This window comes from Bidens hawaiensis, unplaced genomic scaffold (assembly GCF_021521415.1).
Source record: "Bidens hawaiensis isolate Kalapana, Puna unplaced genomic scaffold, B.hawaiensis_p1.1 tig00013186_1, whole genome shotgun sequence".
Classification (NCBI taxonomy): Eukaryota; Viridiplantae; Streptophyta; class Magnoliopsida; order Asterales; family Asteraceae; genus Bidens; species Bidens hawaiensis.
In genome coordinates this window covers 324,200-342,805 of record NW_027492112.1, presented here as the reverse complement: position 1 = coordinate 342,805, position 18,606 = coordinate 324,200, and the positions used below count along the sequence as shown (strand labels likewise).

The 18,606-nt window shown below is 38.6% G+C and overlaps 1 protein-coding gene across 1 annotated transcript; it reads right to left on the bottom strand.

The window, feature by feature from the left end:
* Window positions 1-2: 2 nt before the first annotated feature.
* On the bottom strand, window positions 3-14,238 carry LOC143543542 (UDP-D-apiose/UDP-D-xylose synthase-like). The gene is made up of 5 exons (XM_077035847.1): window positions 14,143-14,238; window positions 600-692; window positions 288-512; window positions 134-235; window positions 3-47 (listed from the first exon to the last, which is right to left on the bottom strand). The coding sequence occupies exons 1-5, from the start codon at window positions 14,236-14,238 to the stop codon at window positions 3-5; spliced, it is 561 nt and encodes a 186-aa protein (XP_076891962.1).
* Between the last annotated feature and the right edge of the window lie 4,368 nt (window positions 14,239-18,606).

Sequence of the window (18,606 nt, the reverse complement as noted above, 5' to 3'; positions counted from 1 at the left end):
TTTCATGAACCATTGAAGATATGACCATTAGCTCTAGCAGGATTCTCCTGAGAATAAAACCATCAACTGCCAACAATATGATTTCTATATATTCAAACTTAAAAAGGAAATCAAGCCTGTAACATTAACATACAATCATCAAATGAACAGCTTCAATAGCATCCTTAATATAAACAAAGGTCCTCTGTGATTGACCGTCATCCACAAGCTTCAAAGGCTCATGCCTGAGCAGATTCTGAAACATTTGTCACAAAATATAAGATCAAAAGGCTTAAATTTATGAAAACTTTGAACAGAACTGGATGAAAATAAGTCAAATAACCGTGCAATGCTAAAGCATGATAGAACTCTTGGAACACCCTCACTGGGACCATCAATCCCGGGAAGAAAGCCACTGATAGTTTTCCCATACACTTCACAAGTGGAAAAGTGAACGAGCCGCTTGTTATTCTCTGAACAGTACTTGACCTGGTAGACGAAGATGACACTAATGATCCATTAATCATTGAATACTTCATATAATCAAACATCAAAAACAGTAGAATGGTTTATAATATACACAAAAACGCGAATCAAAGCTATAGAAACATAAACCGTACCACAGGGAGCACATCGATGAAATTACTGTAAATTGTGTCAAGCAGACGAGTATTGTAATCCACTGGTGTGCAGATCGCAGCTAGATTAACAGTCTAAACATAAAAAGAAAATATATATGTTATTTAACCCCGTTATGTTACCAGTTAACAAATCAAACGAACAAACTAACCCCACTAACCTAACTAACCCTAACTAACCAAGCTTTGTTTGCTACCACCTTAATGTACCTGCCAAAGTGATAATGCATGCAAAGGCTGATGAATGGTGTCCACACATTATCTCTCATGCATGCAAAGTTGTATTCCTTCACATGCTGCTATCCTTCTGTTCAAAGCTGACATCCTTCACATTATTATTAAAGCTGTATTCCTTCACATGCTGTTCAAAGCTGTATTCCTTCACATGTTGTCATCCTTTTGTTCAAATTATTAAAGTTGATCATCGTTCAAAGCTACCATCCTTTTGTTCCTTCAAGACGCGTGAGTTGTGAGCTGTAAACTAGGTTACGGACGAAGAAGATGAACAAAAGAAAGGTATTTTTCCTAATCCGATATTGAGAATGGCGGATTAGGTTTTTAAAAAAAATCTGATTAGGTTTTTTTTTAAAAAAAAATTATTTCTCCTAATCCGTCATTCTCAATAGCAGATTAGGAGAAAAATATTTAAAACCCTAATATTCACACAATAACGTACTAATATTATATTATTAGTATAAAGTATTTTCAAAGTATTATATAAATCAGTGACACTAGTTGGTATATTACTTGGTAATTCATCATCGACTATAATGGATCCTAACGTTGTATATGCTAGCAGTCCAACAAGAGTCATACCCAAGGAGTTATGTTACCTGTGTCGTGCTCCTACTTTCTACAGTATGATTTGCCATACGTGGATCCTACATTGTGTAAATGTTTATATATTTATTTTCTTGATCAAATATTTTTTTGATTGAGTAACTAAATATCTGTTTTCTTAGTGTAAGTGTGAACTTCCTCAGCCTGAAGTAAAAGTACAACCCTCCTCACCAGAGTTAACTTTTGACCAGTTGAATCCTGATTTGTTAGAAGACCCAGATGTGTTGAAGAGTATTTATGAAAATGAAAGAAAAGAAGTTTAATCGAAGTACACCATGACCCGTATCCTGAAGAGCGCTCATCGGATTTTGAGTGGTCAAATGACGATTGTCATTGGAAGTAATCATGCTTTATTAAAGTTGTTATGCTTTTTTTATGTGTTTTTAATAAAGTTATTATGTGTTTTGTTATTTGTTTTTAATCAACTTGTTTGTTTAGTTCTAGTTTGCTTAAGTATAGTTTGTTTCATTGTAACACTTTAAAATCTAAACTAATAACTCTTATAATTTACTTCAACAAAATAAAAAACAAAAACATTGAATTACAATTTATAAATTTACAATTTATATAAAACAAAAACAATTTATAATTTACTTCTACTATATTCTATATAAATACGAACTTGTATCTCAACCTGGGTCCAAGGGATGAAAGTCTCTTGTACCTAGGAGCCGAACACCGAGCCAGAAATTTATTCCTCAATCCACTAGAGGGGGAGACGTCTATAATGGATTTTAAACGTGGGGATGGTATATTTTGGTCGCGAGTCACAGACGAGCTCATAACTCTAAAGGGTAGAGTTATGGATTTGGCGGTATCGTACGTTGTGGTTATAGGATAGTTGACCGAGCATTGATAGAAGCACTGGTTGAAAGGTGGTGGCCCGAAACAAACACATTTCACCTGCCATTTGGCGAGGCGACTGTCACATTGGAGGATGTTAACATTCTATGGGGGTTATCCATTGAGGGCGAGGCGTTAACTGGGCATGAGGGTTCGTTTGACTACAACCAACATAGGCAAATGTGCCTAACTTATTTGGGTTTTCATACACAACAATCTGATTATAAAAATCAATTTTTAAAACTCAATATTATAGTAGACTTTATGTTAGATAACCTAAATAACCCCTCAATCTAGTGATACACAATGTATGCAGCGTGCCCGGTGTGTCTGCCTAATAGTGGCTACTAATAACATATTTGCAGATACAAATAATGGGTACGCGTCATTACATTTATTAACTCATTTGACTGACTTTGAAGTTAGTGGGCGACTGAGTTGGGGTGTTGCTGCTCTAGCGTGTTTGTATAGAGAACTCTATGAGGGAACCAAACCACAAATAAAGGCAGTCGGTAGCCCAATGTCACTGCTACAAGTACGGGCATGGACCCGGATTCGAACATTGAGACCCACAATTGTCGATTAACAAATCGATTGGAGGCATCCATATGGAGCAAGGTAATTACGTACCATTGTAATACTAATATAATTATTAACTAGGTTAGAACCCGTGTGATACACGGGTTGGTCAAAGAATAAAATAAACAAAAATGTGAATAATCTTAATTCTTAATGCTTGCATCTAAATTTAATGTACAAAGTGAACAAAATGAATATATGCAAATCATTGTTCCCATTGTCCAACTGTCATTATTATTATTATTAGGGAAAGTTACTCATGTTATCATTGTTAAAATTACACTAATATTTACAATGAATATCATACTAAAAAAATGTGTCATATTCAAATTATATGATTGGTTTAGACTTTAGAGATTATGTATTCTAAAATAATGGGATTTAAATTTGGAATAGATTTGTAGATTAGATTGTCACTTTTTAAATGATATATCATTGGTCAAAGTTAATAAATTATGGAAACAATAATTTTCTTTTATAATTTTCAATTTTTTAAAAGTATAAAATTTCAAGTTGTTAAATCCGAAAAATGATGTGCTTTAAAACTGAAAACGAATGTGAATAAATATTGAGATGGTTACAAGTAATAGAGATGGTTGTTGAAAATCTATTGGTTTATTATATAGGTAGACATTCTAACACTTATTATTGTCTTTTTGTAGGTGGGCGGAACATAACATTAGTAACAGAGTGACTCCTTCACACGTGCTGACGACCCACCAGACAACACTACAAAATCTATGGGAGGCCAAAGTATTTTTTCGTAAACCATAAAGGTTTTTTAAATATATTGTACATACTAAATATTAACATTTTTTTATTTTAACAGTTTGATTGGATGCCTTATCGGGACGTGATGCATAAACTCCCGCAAATGTGTCTAACAGGCACAAACAGTTGGAGGTCATCATGTTTTCTAATTTATTGGAACGTCGTTGAATATCATCCGGTGGAAAGGGTGATAAGACAGTTTGGATGCCTTCAGGAGGTCTCTGACCTGTCACACCCTCAAAATCCACTAACGGAGTTTTACCGTCAGAGGGTGTGAACTAACAGGATCGGAATCATCAGTTATAATCAAACCATAAAAACGTTTAAATGAAAATAAGTGCGGAAGCGTAAAACCATAGAAACAACGTTACGTCACGCAGGACGATTTAAAACCAAGGATAACAGTTAAAAGTAAGTTTGCATAGTTAAAAGTTTATCAAGCAATGCATGTTCCTAAACCGCGCGCCCGCCTCGGCTACCTGAGAATAACATACTAAAAGTGTCAACACAAGGTTGGTGAGTTCACAAGTTTAAATAAAAATAAAGCGTTCAGCGTTGTGCGTTACAGCGTTACAGCGTTTTGCGTTACAGCGTTACAGCGTTTTGCGTTACCAGATAGTGTTATGTCAATTATATATCGATAGGTAGCTAGTCTATACAACAAGTATTACTAAGTGTTCGACACCGAAGCTGACTCGTTTAATAAGTGCCTTGTCACCAGGTCCTCCAGACCATGGTACGTGTTAGCCAAAATTGCACCCGCTCGACCTCCAGTCGAGTTTAGCGTTGGGTGGGGTTTTTCAAACCCAGTAGTACTACTCAACAGTGACTCGCTATTCAAAATATTAACCGGTTCGATGTGTAGGACTTCAAATGTTTCGTTTTCCACTTAGCCTTTACAAGTGATATATAATTTATAACAAAATCTTAAATGCGTTGTGGAGTATGTTATCTCCCCCAAGTGAAAAGCGTTTGAAAACAGTTTAAAGAGGGGAAAGTGAAACTCACTGTTTGCGAAGAATTTCCCAAATTAAATCACCAAGATGCGCGTCACAGAAAAACTCTATCTAGCGTTCTAAAACAACAAAGAGATTTTTCTAAGTGTCGGAATATTATCGAGTCTCTAGACCCGGCACATAATACCTATGCACATAACATGTTTCGTGTTTCGTTTGTGAATCGTGTGTGACTTTAACAAGTGTTTTTTTTTGTGACACATCACATGTGTAAGCAATCATATACGTGTCATGTATTCATAACGTACATTACCAGCAGTTATTCCCCGTAAGGGCATTTTGGTCAACAAATAACAATTAACTAGCCATTATTCCCCATGAGGGCAATTTGGTCAAATCATGGCAATCAATTAGCAATTATTCCCCGCAAGGGTATTTTGGTCAAAACATAACAATTATATAGCAAGTATCATGTTTCATGCATTTTTACACAACTCAGCAGCTAGTTTCACCGAGACAGAAATTCTACTAGAAAGATTGTACTATTTCACCGATCATAACATCTCAATTAATTTACCAAAAATCATCACAGAAGAAAATATGTCTTAGGTTTCCAGAACATATTTTATTACATTTTATTCCTCATAGTTTTCTCACAATCATCAAATCATTACAGCAAACTCATAACAGTCAAATTCATGCGCAACAAAATGTTATTTGTAATTCCCGTTAAACGAAAAATCCAATAAATGCAAGACCACTTGGGTTAGGTTCCTAACTCAATAAGTCAACTTCCAGAAGTGGAACCAACCCAATTGGTCTCGTAGTTCATGAGATATAACATTTACAACACAACCTAACAGCAGGTCTAACAGCTCAGCTTTGCACAATGTTTTTGTAAATTCATAAAAGTTAACTTCTACTTGTCCAAAAATTACAAATTCATACTTCATAGAAACTAGACTCAACCTAGTTTACTGTAGTACCAATAATCTCAACCAATTTTCACGTTTACACTTCGTTACAGTCACTTAAACATCATATACACATTCTGTCCAGAAACTGTTTGCATCCAAACTCAACATAATAACAATCTATGAACTATCATGCATTCATATAACCCTCTAGACTCCATAAACACCATCCATGCACATCAATTACATATTACATACTTGATTAGGGTTTGTGTTTGAACTCAAATCAAAGATACAACAATCAACATGCAACAAGATTCAATCTAGTTATCAAATCATCATTCAATCAACCACAATCATATTAGCTATATACATACACAAAATCGGCAGCTTAGGGTTTGTGGTTAACCCAACAACATCAAAATCAAGCAACAAGAATGTATAGGATGATCAATTATACCTTCCTAGCACCTAGTTCTTCAATCACAAGCTTGATTTCTTGGTTGAATGTGTGTATAAGGTGGACGGCAGCCAAGGGTTCACAAGGAAGGAGGCCGATCGGAGCTTGGGGTTTGTGATAATAAGTTAGGGTTAAGTTATTAAGGCTATATTTATAGACATTCAAGTTACACATAAGTCCCTCCACTTTCAATTGTTGTTTTTCTAACTTAACTAACTAGTTTACATCTTGAGTTAATGTTCATAACCATGTTATCACGTAACACATAAGTCTAACACATAATTATCACATAATTACTGTTTTGTCGTTTTTCGTTTATTCCTCAATCGTTTGCGTCAACTCGTTTGCGTTTCGGTGCAAATCCCGAAAGACTACACATGTAGTAAGTGTTAAGCGTCATTTAAACCCTAGTTTAAATGTAATGAAGTGTGCGTTATAGATTTAGTGATCTTAAGTTTGAATTGACGGAGTTGAGTTAACGGAGTTAACTTGAAATTGACGATTGTCACATGACCATATCTCTTTATCACATGAAGTGCTTCGGATACTCCGTAAGACAGTACGGAAAGGGAGGCTGGGCACACATCCTTGTTTGCGTTTCATGCCGAGTATGTCGATAATTGGAACCATGGACACGCAAATGTGGTGCAACGCGTGCCGTACCAACACGGTACTCCACCGGACCAATGCGCTCAGTTATCCGGTAAGGACCAACATATCGTGGGTTGAGTTTGTTTCGCTTACCAAAGCGAACCACACCTTTCCAAGGTGAGACTTTGAGTAACACTCGATCGTTCACTTGAAATTCGAGAGGTTTTCGGCGCTTGTCGGCGTAACTCTTTTGGCGATCTCGTGCTGCTGCCATGCGATTTCGGATTTGAACAATCTTTTCCGAAGTTTCGAGTACCAGTTCCGGACCAGTGATTTGGCTGTCACCCACCTCTGCCCAGCAGAGTGGTGATCGACACTTCCGTCCGTACAGCGCTTCAAACGGCGCTGCTTTAATACTTGCATGGTAGCTATTATTATACGAAAACTCTACCAAAGGTAAGTGAGGTTCCCAAATTTTTCCGAAATCCAACACGCATGCACGCAACATGTCCTCCAGGGTCTGAATAGTTCGTTCACTTTGCCCATCCGTCTGAGGATGGTATGCTGTGCTCATATCAAGACAGGTGCCTTGCGCGCTTTGCAGCGACTTCCAAAAGTGCGACGTGAAACGAGAATCTCGATCAGAAATGATTGAGACAGGCACTCCGTGTCTAGACACTACTTCCTTCATGTAGACGCGAGTCAGTCTTTCCATTTTGTCCGTTTCTTTAATTGCTAGGAAGTGTGCAGACTTAGTCAACCGGTCAACGATCACCCAAATGGTATCGCATCCCGTCGGTGTCTTTGGTAAACCCGTGATAAAATCCATTGAGATATGTTCCCATTTCCACATAGGGAGTTCCGGTTGTTGCAGTAGTCCAGATGGTTTCTGGTATTCTATCTTGACTCTGGCACAAGTCATGCATTTGCTCACGTAGGTGGCAATGTCGGCTTTCATGTTCGGCCACCAGTAAAGTGCCTTTAAATCATGGTACATTTTATCTGAGCCAGGGTGGATAGAATATCGGGACTTGTGAGCTTCGTCCATCACTAGAGTTCTCAACTCTCCGTATCGTGGAACCCAAATCCGGTTCTCAAAATATCGGACCCCGTCCGATCTGGTTTCAAGTTGCTTGTTCATGCCCCGCATGAGTTCTGATGGGAGATTATCATCTTTCAAAGCTTCAAATTGCGCATCGCGAATCTGATCGGGTAAGCTGGCATGAATCGTGAGTTGCAATGCTCGCACTCGTCTGGGTTTATCTGTTTCTTTTCTGCTGAGGGCGTCGGCCACTACATTGGCCTTGCCAGGGTGATACTTGATGGCACAATCATAATCTTTAAGCAGCTCGACCCAACGACGCTGTCGCATGTTCAGCTCCTTCTGATCGTAGATATGTTGGAGACTCTTGTGGTCGGTGTAAATGGTAAACTTGGTACCGTACAAGTAATGCCTCCATATCTTAAGAGCAAACACCACAGCTCCAAGTTCCAAATCATGGGTCGTGTAGTTCTTCTCATGAACCCGTAGTTGTCGAGAGGCGTAGGCTATTACCTTCTCGAGTTGCATCAGCACACAACCGAGACCTTGTATAGATGCGTCACAGTGTACCTCAAAATTTTCCGTTTACTCGGGGAGGGCTAGAATAGGGGCGCTACAAAGTTTGGTTTTCAACAATTGAAAAGCGGATTCTTGCGCATCACCCCAATTGTACTTAGTACCTTTGTGATTCAAGGCGGTGAGGGGTTGAGCAATCTTTGAAAATCCCTCGATGAAACGCCGGTAGTAGCCGGCCAGTCCTAGGAATTGCCGTACCTCAGTCGGAGTTCTTAGGTGCTTCCCAGTTTTTGATGGCCTCTACCTTACCGGGATCGACATGGATACCATTCTCGTTGATCACATGTCCTAAAAAGTGAACCTCGCGAAGCCAAAATTCACATTTCGAGAGTTTAGCATACAGTTGTTCCGTCTTCAGCAATTCCAGAATTACCCTTAAGTGTTCTTCGTGGTCAGCTTCGTTCTTGGAGTAGACGAGAATATCATCGATGAATACAATCACAAACTTGTCGAGGTACGCCTTGCATACTCGATTCATGAGATCCATAAATACAGCTGGTGCGTTGGTTAGGCCAAAAGGCATAACCGAAAACTCGTAGTGACCATACCGTGTTCTGAAAGCCGTCTTTGAAATATCTTCCTCGCGCACTCTCAGTTGGTGGTAACCGGATCGCAGATCGATCTTCGAGTAGTAACTCGATCCTTGAAGCTGGTCAAACAAATCGTCAATTCGGGGTAAAGGATAACGGTTCTTGACCGTCACCTTGTTCAACTCCCGGTAGTCGATTCACATGCGGAAAGTCCCGTCTTTCTTTCGGACAAACAAGACAGGGGCTCCCCATGGCGATGAGCTAGGTCGGATAAAACCCTTATCCAACAAATCTTGCAACTGAGTGGACAACTCCTGAAGTTCCGCCGGTGCGAGCCGATACGGGGCTCGTGCTATGGGTGCTGCACCGGGTGTCAACTCGATTTGGAATTCGACTTGACGAATAGGAGGGAGTCCGGGCAAATCCTCCGGGAAAACTTCCGGGAAATCTAGCACAACCGGTATATCTTCAATTCGTTTATCCCAATTCGTTTATCCTCCGCGGGTTTCTCAACAATCTGCGCCAAAATTGCCGGATGACCCTTTCGTAGATACTTCTGCGCCTTCATAAGGGTAATGACGCTGGTGGTCATGCCGCTTCTCTCACCTCGGACCGAAATGATCTCGCCGGAAGGGGTGGTAATGTGAACTATCTTATCGTGGCATATAATCTCCGCTCGGTTCTCGGATAACCAGTCCATGCCGACAACGACATCGAAACTACTACGCGTAAAAGGAATAAGGTCGATGTCAAAGACATGACCTGACAGTTTTAACTTACATCCCGCAAGTACATGAGTCGTTACTATAGTCTTACCGTCAGCTAATTCAACAGGAAACTTAGCATCTAACGGAGTTGGAGTTAAGTCTAAGAGTTGACTAATGGCTTTCGACACAAAACTCCTATCAGCTCCAGTGTCAAACAATACAGAAGCAAAATAATCGTTTACAGGGAACTTACCAGTCACCACGTGCGGATCATTGCGGGCTTGACCCGACCCAATCACAAACGCTCTTCCCTTGCCATTGCTTCCACCACTACTGCCACTTCCATTACCTCCATTGTTGTCATTCTGTTTCAGCTTGGGGCAATCTTTTCTGAAATGACCTTCCTGCCCACATTCAAAACATCCCTTCGTCGTCATAGGTGGCTTAGGAGCACCCGTTGCCGCAAGGTCTCCTCTACACTCCTTCGCCTGGTGACCCATCTTTCCGCATCTCTGACACTTGACACGGTTACACGGGCCAACATGATGATAGTTGCACCTATTGCACTTCGGATATTTCCCAGCATATCCGCTCGAACCCTGCCCGCTACCGTTGTTATTGTTGTTGTGACTCTGGTTGTTAAAGCTCCGAGTGAATTCGGGCTTACGGTAGTGCTGTTGCGGTGGGAGGTTCGAGGATGAAGATTTGGCGTTGTCAAACTTCCTCTTTCCGCTGCTCGGGTTGATGTTGCTGTTGTTGTCGTTACTCGGGTTGTCACGGGCCTTAGTGGTCGAACCCCTAGGTGGTAACGCACCTTGGGTCACAGCCTGATCCGTCAGTTTGTGAGCTAAACGGATCGCTTGTTGAATCGTGGCTGGTCTGAAAGACGTCACCATGCCCTGAATCTGCGGTGCTAACCCATCAATGTACATTTCAATCCTCTTACTCGGCGGATCTACCATCCGCGGACACATCACCGCTAACTCGTGTGAACGAGTAGTGTAGGCTTCAATTTCCAAACCCACCATCTTCAGTGACCAAAACTCCGACTCCAACTTTGAAATCTCTTCTCTCGGACAATACTCCTCTCGCATCATGTTTTTGAACTCCTCCCAGTTCATAGCGTTAGCTAGTTCCAATCCAAGAATTTGCACATTTACACATCGTTTGAGGACACCTCTGAGTGTGCCTCTTCCTCAGCCAGTTCTTCCTCCGGTTCTTCTTCAGGTTCCTCCTCGGGATCTTCTCAGGCTCTGCCTCAGGTTCTGCTGCGTTCTGAGCAAGTTGCATTTGTAAGACATCGCAATGCTCTAGATCTATCTCGGTTCGGGTCCTTGCTACCTGGAGTTGCTCTTGCAAGTCTATCATCTCGGCTTGCATCTTCATCATAATCATCATCTGTTGATCACTAGCCTCTTGCATTTCCTTCATTGCCGCTGCCATGCGGGCAATCTCCTCCTTAGTCTCGGTTCCGTCCTTCAACAGTCCGGAAACGTTGGCTCTCGTATAGCGCATGTAACCCACATCACGCTCCAAACAAGAAACGACAGCTGCGAGAACTCGCTCTACAGGTTCGGTTATGGGTGGTAGGGTGTTGGGATAAGCAGGATGGTTCGGGTGAGGTAACGGGGGAACTTGTTCGTGATAGACCATACGTTTGATCATGTTAGGGTACCATTCCCAGCTAATGTCGTTTTCTTAAATGCCTCCGGATAGGCGGTACCTCTTCGGTGCGGGAGCTTCGAGTTCCGGGACTACTCGGGGTGGCGATGCGGTAGGTAACTGCGGTTCCTTCCCGTGAGCATGCGTCATCGAATCGGATGATGATGAGGGTGGCGTCGACATTCCTACAGGTAAGCCGTATATGCGCGCGCGTATGAGTGAAAGAGGTAAAGAGATAGGATTACAAGACTACACAAACCTATGCAGTGCGTATCATTATAACTAATGGGTCGTCGCGGTTATAGTCTAGTATGCATGCAGCTTCTAGTTCGCTATAACCAATGGCTCTGATACCAATCTGTCACACCCTCAAAATCCACTAACGGAGTTTTACCGTCAGAGGGTGTGAACTAACAGGATCGGAATCATCAGTTATAATCAAACCATAAAAACGTTTAAATGAAAATAAGTGCGGAAGCGTAAAACCATAGAAACAACGTTACGTCACGCAGGACGATTTAAAACCAAGGATAACAGTTAAAATTAAGTTTGCATAGTTAAAAGTTTATCAAGCAATGCATGTTCCTAAACCGCGCGCCCGCCTCGGCTACCTGAGAATAACATACTAAAAGTGTCAACACAAGGTTGGTGAGTTCACAAGTTTAAATAAAAATAAAGCGTTCAGCGTTTGCGTTCAACGTTTGCGTTCAGCGTTGTGCGCTACAGCGTTACAGCGTTTTGCGTTACCAGATAGTGTTATGTCAATTATATATCGATAGGTAGCTAGTCTATACAACAAGTATTACTAAGTGTTCGACACCGAAGCTGACTCGTTTAATAAGTGCCTTGTCACCAGGTCCTCCAGACCATGGTACGTGTTAGCCAAAATTACACCCGCTCGACCTCCAGTCGAGTTTAGCGTTGGGTGGGGTTTGTCAAACCCAGTAGTACTACTCAACAGTGACTCGCTATTCAAAATATTAACCGGTTCGATGTGTAGGACTTCAAATGTTTCGTTTGCCACTTAGCCTTTACAAGTGATATATAATTTATAACAAAATCTTAAATGCGTTGTGGAGTATGTTATCTCCCCCAAGTGAAAAGCGTTTGAAAACAGTTTAAAGAGGGGAAAGTGAAACTCACTGTTTGCGAAGAATTTCCCAAATTAAATCACCAAGATGCGCGTCACAGAAAAACTCTCTCTAGCGTTCTAAAACAACAAAGAGATTTTTCTAAGTGTCGGAATATTATCGAGTCTCTAGACCCGGCACATAATACCTATGCACATAACATGTTTCGTGTTTCGTTTGTGAATCGTGTGTGACTTTAACAAGTGTTTTTTTTTGTGACACATCACATGTGTAAGCAATCATATACGTGTCATGTATTCATAACGTACATTACCAGCAGTTATTCCCCGTAAGGGCATTTTGGTCAACAAATAACAATTAACTAGCCATTATTCCCCATGAGGGCAATTTGGTCAAATCATGGCAATCAATTAGCAATTATTCCCCGCAAGGGTATTTTGGTCAAAACATAACAATTATATAGCAAGTATCATGTTTCATGCATTTTTACACAACTCAGCAGCTAGTTTCACCGAGACAGAAATTCTACTAGAAAGATTGTACTATTTCACCGATCATAACATCTCAATTAATTTACCAAAAATCATCACAGAAGCACATATGTCTTAGGTTTCCAGAACATATTTTATTACATTTTTATTCCTCATAGTTTTCTCACAATCATCAAATCATTACAGCAAACTCATAACAGTCAAATTCATGCGCAACAGAATGTTATTTGCAATTCCCGTTAAACGAAATATCCAATAAATGCAAGACCACTTGGGTTAGGTTCCTAACTCAATAAGTCAACTTCCAGAAGTGGAACCAACCCAATTGGTCTCGTAGTTCATGAGATATAACATTTACAACACAACCTAACAGCAGGTCTAACAGCTCAGCTTTGCACAATGTTTTTGTAAATTCATAAAAGTTAACTTCTACTTGTCCAAAAATTACAAATTCATACTTCATAGAAACTAGACTCAACCTAGTTTACTTTAGTACCAATAATCTCAACCAATTTTCACGTTTACACTTCGTTACAGTCACTTAAACATCATATACACATTCTGTCCAGAAACTGTTTGCATCCAAACTCAACATAATAACAATCTATGAACTATCATGCATTCATATAACCCTCTAGACTCCATAAACACCATCCATGCACATCAATTACATATTACATACTTGATTAGGGTTTGTGTTTGAACTCAAATCAAAGATACAACAATCAACATGCAACAAGATTCAATCTAGTTATCAAATCATCATTCAATCAACCACAATCATATTAGCTATATACATACACAAAATCGGCAGCTTAGGGTTTGTGGTTAACCCAACAACATCAAAATCAAGCAACAAGAATGTATAGGATGATCAATTATACCTTCCTAGCACCTAGTTCTTCAATCACAAGCTTGATTTCTTGGTTGAATGTGTGTATAAGGTGGACGGCAGCCAAGGGTTCACAAGGAAGGAGGCCGATCGGAGCTTGGGGTTTGTGATAATAAGTTAGGGTTAAGTTATTAAGGCTATATTTATAGACATACAAGTTACACTCAAGTCCCTCCACTTTCAATTGTTGTTTTTCTAACTTAACTAACTAGTTTACATCTTGAGTTAATGTTCATAACCATGTTATCACGTAACACATAAGTCTAACACATAATTATCACATAATTACTGTTTTGTCATTTTTCGTTTATTCCTCAATCGTTTGCGTCAACTCGTTTGCGTTTTGGTGCAAATCCCGAAAGACTACACATGTAGTAAGTGTTAAGCGTCATTTAAACCCTAGGTTAAATGTAATGAAGTGTGCGTTATAGATTTAGTGATCTTAAGTTTGAATTGACGGAGTTGAGTTAACGGAGTTAACCTGAAATTGACGATTGTCACATGACCATATCTCTTTATCACATGAAGTGCTTCGGATACCTCGTAAGACAGTACGGAAAGAGAGGCTGGGCACACATACTGGTCTGCATTTCATGCCGAGTATGTCGATAATTGGAACCATGGACACGCAAATGTGGTGCAACGCGTGCCGACCAACACGCCTACGGCACTCCATGCTTACAATGACTGGTTCCATCGACAAACTGTGTTATATATAAAGGACCCGAGGCACGTCTCCAGTGTTGAACATACTGGATTCGATGATCACGGTGAAACGACAAGATATTTGGTTAGTATAATTACTAATGTAAAATTAAATTTAATAAATAAGTAATGCGTTTGGGTTTTAATTAATTTTTGGTTTTGTAGGTGGATGGACTAGGTCACATTAGTCAATAAGCAATCAGTATGCAGAGCATGGGCCTGAACATTACTATGAAAATTTTGGAGGGGTCCAAGGCATGGCTTCTCAGCTAATTCAATTTGTTAATCATGTTGATCAGCCTTCATATATTCAGACTAATGAACCGGATTTGAGACATGATAGCACCCTCCCCCAACGTGCTCCGCGTGCTCGGGGGCGTCGTGGTCGACATAGACCTCGGGCAAACCCTGTTACTGATGATGATGATGAGGGGGAGGGTCCATCGAATTTTGGATGGGCCACAACCAACTATGGGGAGGGTCCCTCGAATTTCGGAAGGGCATCAATCGATAATGGGGCGGGTTCCTCAAATTTGGAGGCCCTACTGCCGACTATGGGGCGGGTTCCTCGAATTTTGGACGTCCTACTGCCGACTATGGGGCGGGTCCCTCTAATTTTGGAGGCCCTACACTTGATTGGCAAGCCGGTTATCGACCTTCGTTTCAAAATGTTGGACATGGATCATCAAGCATTTAACAAGGTACCCAGTCGAATGTTAACAACAACGAAGAAAACAATTGGAACTGCACTTCTACTAGTTATATGATCCCTGCGATTTACACGAACAACCTGGGACACTTCCAGAGTTACGATTATTCCGGTTGTCACACCCCGACCAAAGGCGGCGGAACATGCCGAGGTGCAACGATTTCCCATAAGCGCATGACACTAATTAAAGCGACGATATTTAACAAACTCATTTTATTTCACAACATCGAAAATGTCAAATAACAATATTCATGAGATAGTCACAAAAAAATATAACAAAACATAGCAAATTAAATATTGTTCATTTTCTAATAACCGAAAGGTCTTGACAACGTTTTCACCATGATCTCGAGTCAACCTATATGCAAACCTGTAACATTTCATAAAATAAAGTTTATTAACACAAAGGTTGGTGAGCAGTTCATAAGTTTGAGCATATAAGTATATAGTAAGAAAAGCCACAAATCTCGTATACAAAACAATAAATAATAGCAATAACTTGGATAAATAAATATCGCTAAACACATTAGCGACACCTAGCTATAAGGGGATGCCAAATAGTCTAGGATTTTATAGTTATCGTTAATAGCATACGTTAACGACACCTTGCTATAAGGGGTTGCCAAATAGACTAGGATTTATAGTTCCACCAACCAAAAGCGATAAACACATAGGCATATAATCTTGTAAGCATAGAACACCAAATCGAGCAATTATTTAAGTAAAGTATACAATAACGTTTGCGGTTTAAGATTCAAGTATAAAGCATTTAGTTGAATTGGTATGAAATGTCACCCCCTAAAACAAAAGATGGAAAATGGGGTATGAAAGTACTCACATATATTTAAGAAACTTGATTTCGGAAAAGTCGGGTAATCGGAAGAACGGGTCTAACGAGCAAAGCCTAAAATAAAATAAAAGCCTTGAATTAGAAAAGTTGTTTTAGAAGTCTTTTAATAAATAAATGCTTGAGAAATATAAACAATTAAAGCTAAAGGTTTAAAATGTAACTATTTAAGAAGCTTATAATAATAATCCTTTAAAAATGTAAGTTTGCTCGAAACCGGGTTAAAGTATCTAACCTTAATATTTACTCAACCTATGTTAAGTAATACGGTGAATAAAAATGCAAGAATGCAAGTCCCTTTGGAATAAAGATACTAAAACGGGTCTTTAACGAGTGTTCGGGTTGTTGGTTCGGGTCTTGGTAATTGGTAAAACCCAAAGTCAACTTTCCAGAATAATAAATGTTATGAGATAACTCAATAAAATATAATAACACTTAACCAAGTATGTAGTCCTATTGTTTTAGAACTAACAACGCACGTTAAGCGAGTGTTCGGTTTTATCGGTCCAACTTTGTTATAAGATCAAGTTGGATTCAACATTCCAGGTATTTTAATAAATTATTTAAAATCAGTTTGTAAAGTATTTTTTAAAGAAATATGCAAGTCTTGATAGCTAAAAGCACACTTGTATGTCTTAAGCGAGTGAAAATCGGTTTAGTTCGGTTTCCATCTCACAATAAGTTCATAGATGGTTTCCACATGCCAAAATATCAAAGAACTTGTATAATAATTATAATTGATAAAACTTGAGTTTTACAACCAAAAAGTTAACAATAAAATCTTTAAACAAAAGTTTGGTTACGGTTCGGATCTAGTTTCGGGTTAAGACCAAGTTTAGAATCTACAAACTAGATAGCCATAGAATTTATAAAAATGATTTTAGAAACTTAAATCTAACAATAAACATGTTTAAACAATTATTTAGCAAAAACTAGTAAACAAAGTTCAGTTTACGGTTGAGAGCTATTTACGGTTAAACCGAGGCTAGTCTCTTCAATCCCATAACCATGGAACTTCATAAATATGATGTACAAACCAAAATGAGCAAGAGTTAGACATGGTTAGTATGTATAAACAAGTTATAAGTGTATATATATATATATATATATATATATATATATCAAGAACACGAAGTTCTCCATGAAGCCTTGCCTTACGAGGCCCGAAACTTAACCAACCGGAGCCGAAAAAGTAACCACCAAAGGTAACAAGGGGTGTATATTATATATATGGTGTGCCATATACTTCAAGTATTAATAAGAGTTAGTAAGTTAGTTAAAATGAAAAAACTACATAAGTTTGACTTTGAAAGTCAAACCCGACATAAACATGAATATAACCTTGAATGATTCTTGAATTTGAGTGATGAAAGAGTTTATGAGCAAAGATTTATGTTAGAGATGGCCTTGTATTTCTAGGAAGAGTTAAATTTGGTTAAACAAGTGATTTAAGGGTTAAAACTCGGATTCGTTGGACAATAAAACCAACAAGGAGACATAAGGAAACATAAGGAACATTTTGGTCTAGTGATACTTTACAAAGTTTCAAAAATGACAGTTAGCCCCCGAAGTTCGTTTTAAGTGATTTTAACGCGTTTTAAGGCCCGTAAAGAATGTTTTCAAGACCCAAAAAGTGTAAAACAATATTGTAACATAAAAACCATCATTTTGATTATATCATAAGTTTCGGTTTACACAACGGTTCGGTTTACATGATAAATGGATCATAAACGAATACAAATGAGTACAAACGGGACCCGATTTTGACGAAAGTCACATTGGTGTTAGTGTACAACAACCGCATTACCAACATTTAACTCCGCTTCAAATGAGCTTGGACTTACAGCTGACTCAACCCGAAGGCTCAAGTCCACCAAGTGATGATGAACGTCAAGATCTAGAACATAAACGTGTACAATCACAAAGACATCCAAGACCAGTTGGTTGTGGCACGGGTGGCTGTCTGATCCGCCATCCGCATAGACATTAAATAATTACATAGATTGTAACTTTAAATTCAACACATGTAATATGTTACTTTTTGTATAATTTTTAAAAATTAATTCAGCGTGTGATTATTTTTATTTTTATTTATTTTGTGTGTACAACATTTATGGGAATCTTAACTTTTCATGCATTGAAAACTTTTTCATGCATGCCATTATTTTAGGACAAAGAACTTGATGGTAACATGTCAATGAAAGGCTGCACACTGTCCCGCCTTCATTGTCCATACTCAAATACTCAAATGAAACCAACAACTTGTTAAAAAACCAATGATTTAATATACATTTTGCTCAAAAAAACTTAAAATATATCACAAATATTTGGTAATGAATACATATTTTCATATCTGATATTCTATTTCAACATTTTTAAAACATGTCCACAACATATGGCTTTGGACAATTATAACCTTAAAATATATCACAAATATATCATGTTCTAATAAATAGTTAAATATTGTTTTTAAAAATGTATATACTAAATCAAATATTTTATGGTAATTTTTTTTAAAAAAAAAGTCAAAACCATTCTCGATATTCAATCGTATAATTTTTAAAAATTAATTCTAACTAAGATATTTAAAAAATTAATACACAGACAAAAGATGCGGGAAACACCCATATTATAGGTCGGTTTTTAATGAAATAATTTATTTAATAAATATTATTATTATATTTAATAAAATGGTTTAAATGTATAAATAACAAAAAAAAAAAACGGGGTGCCGGGGTTTGAACCCGCGACCTGCCATCACATAACAATTGATCTTAACCAGA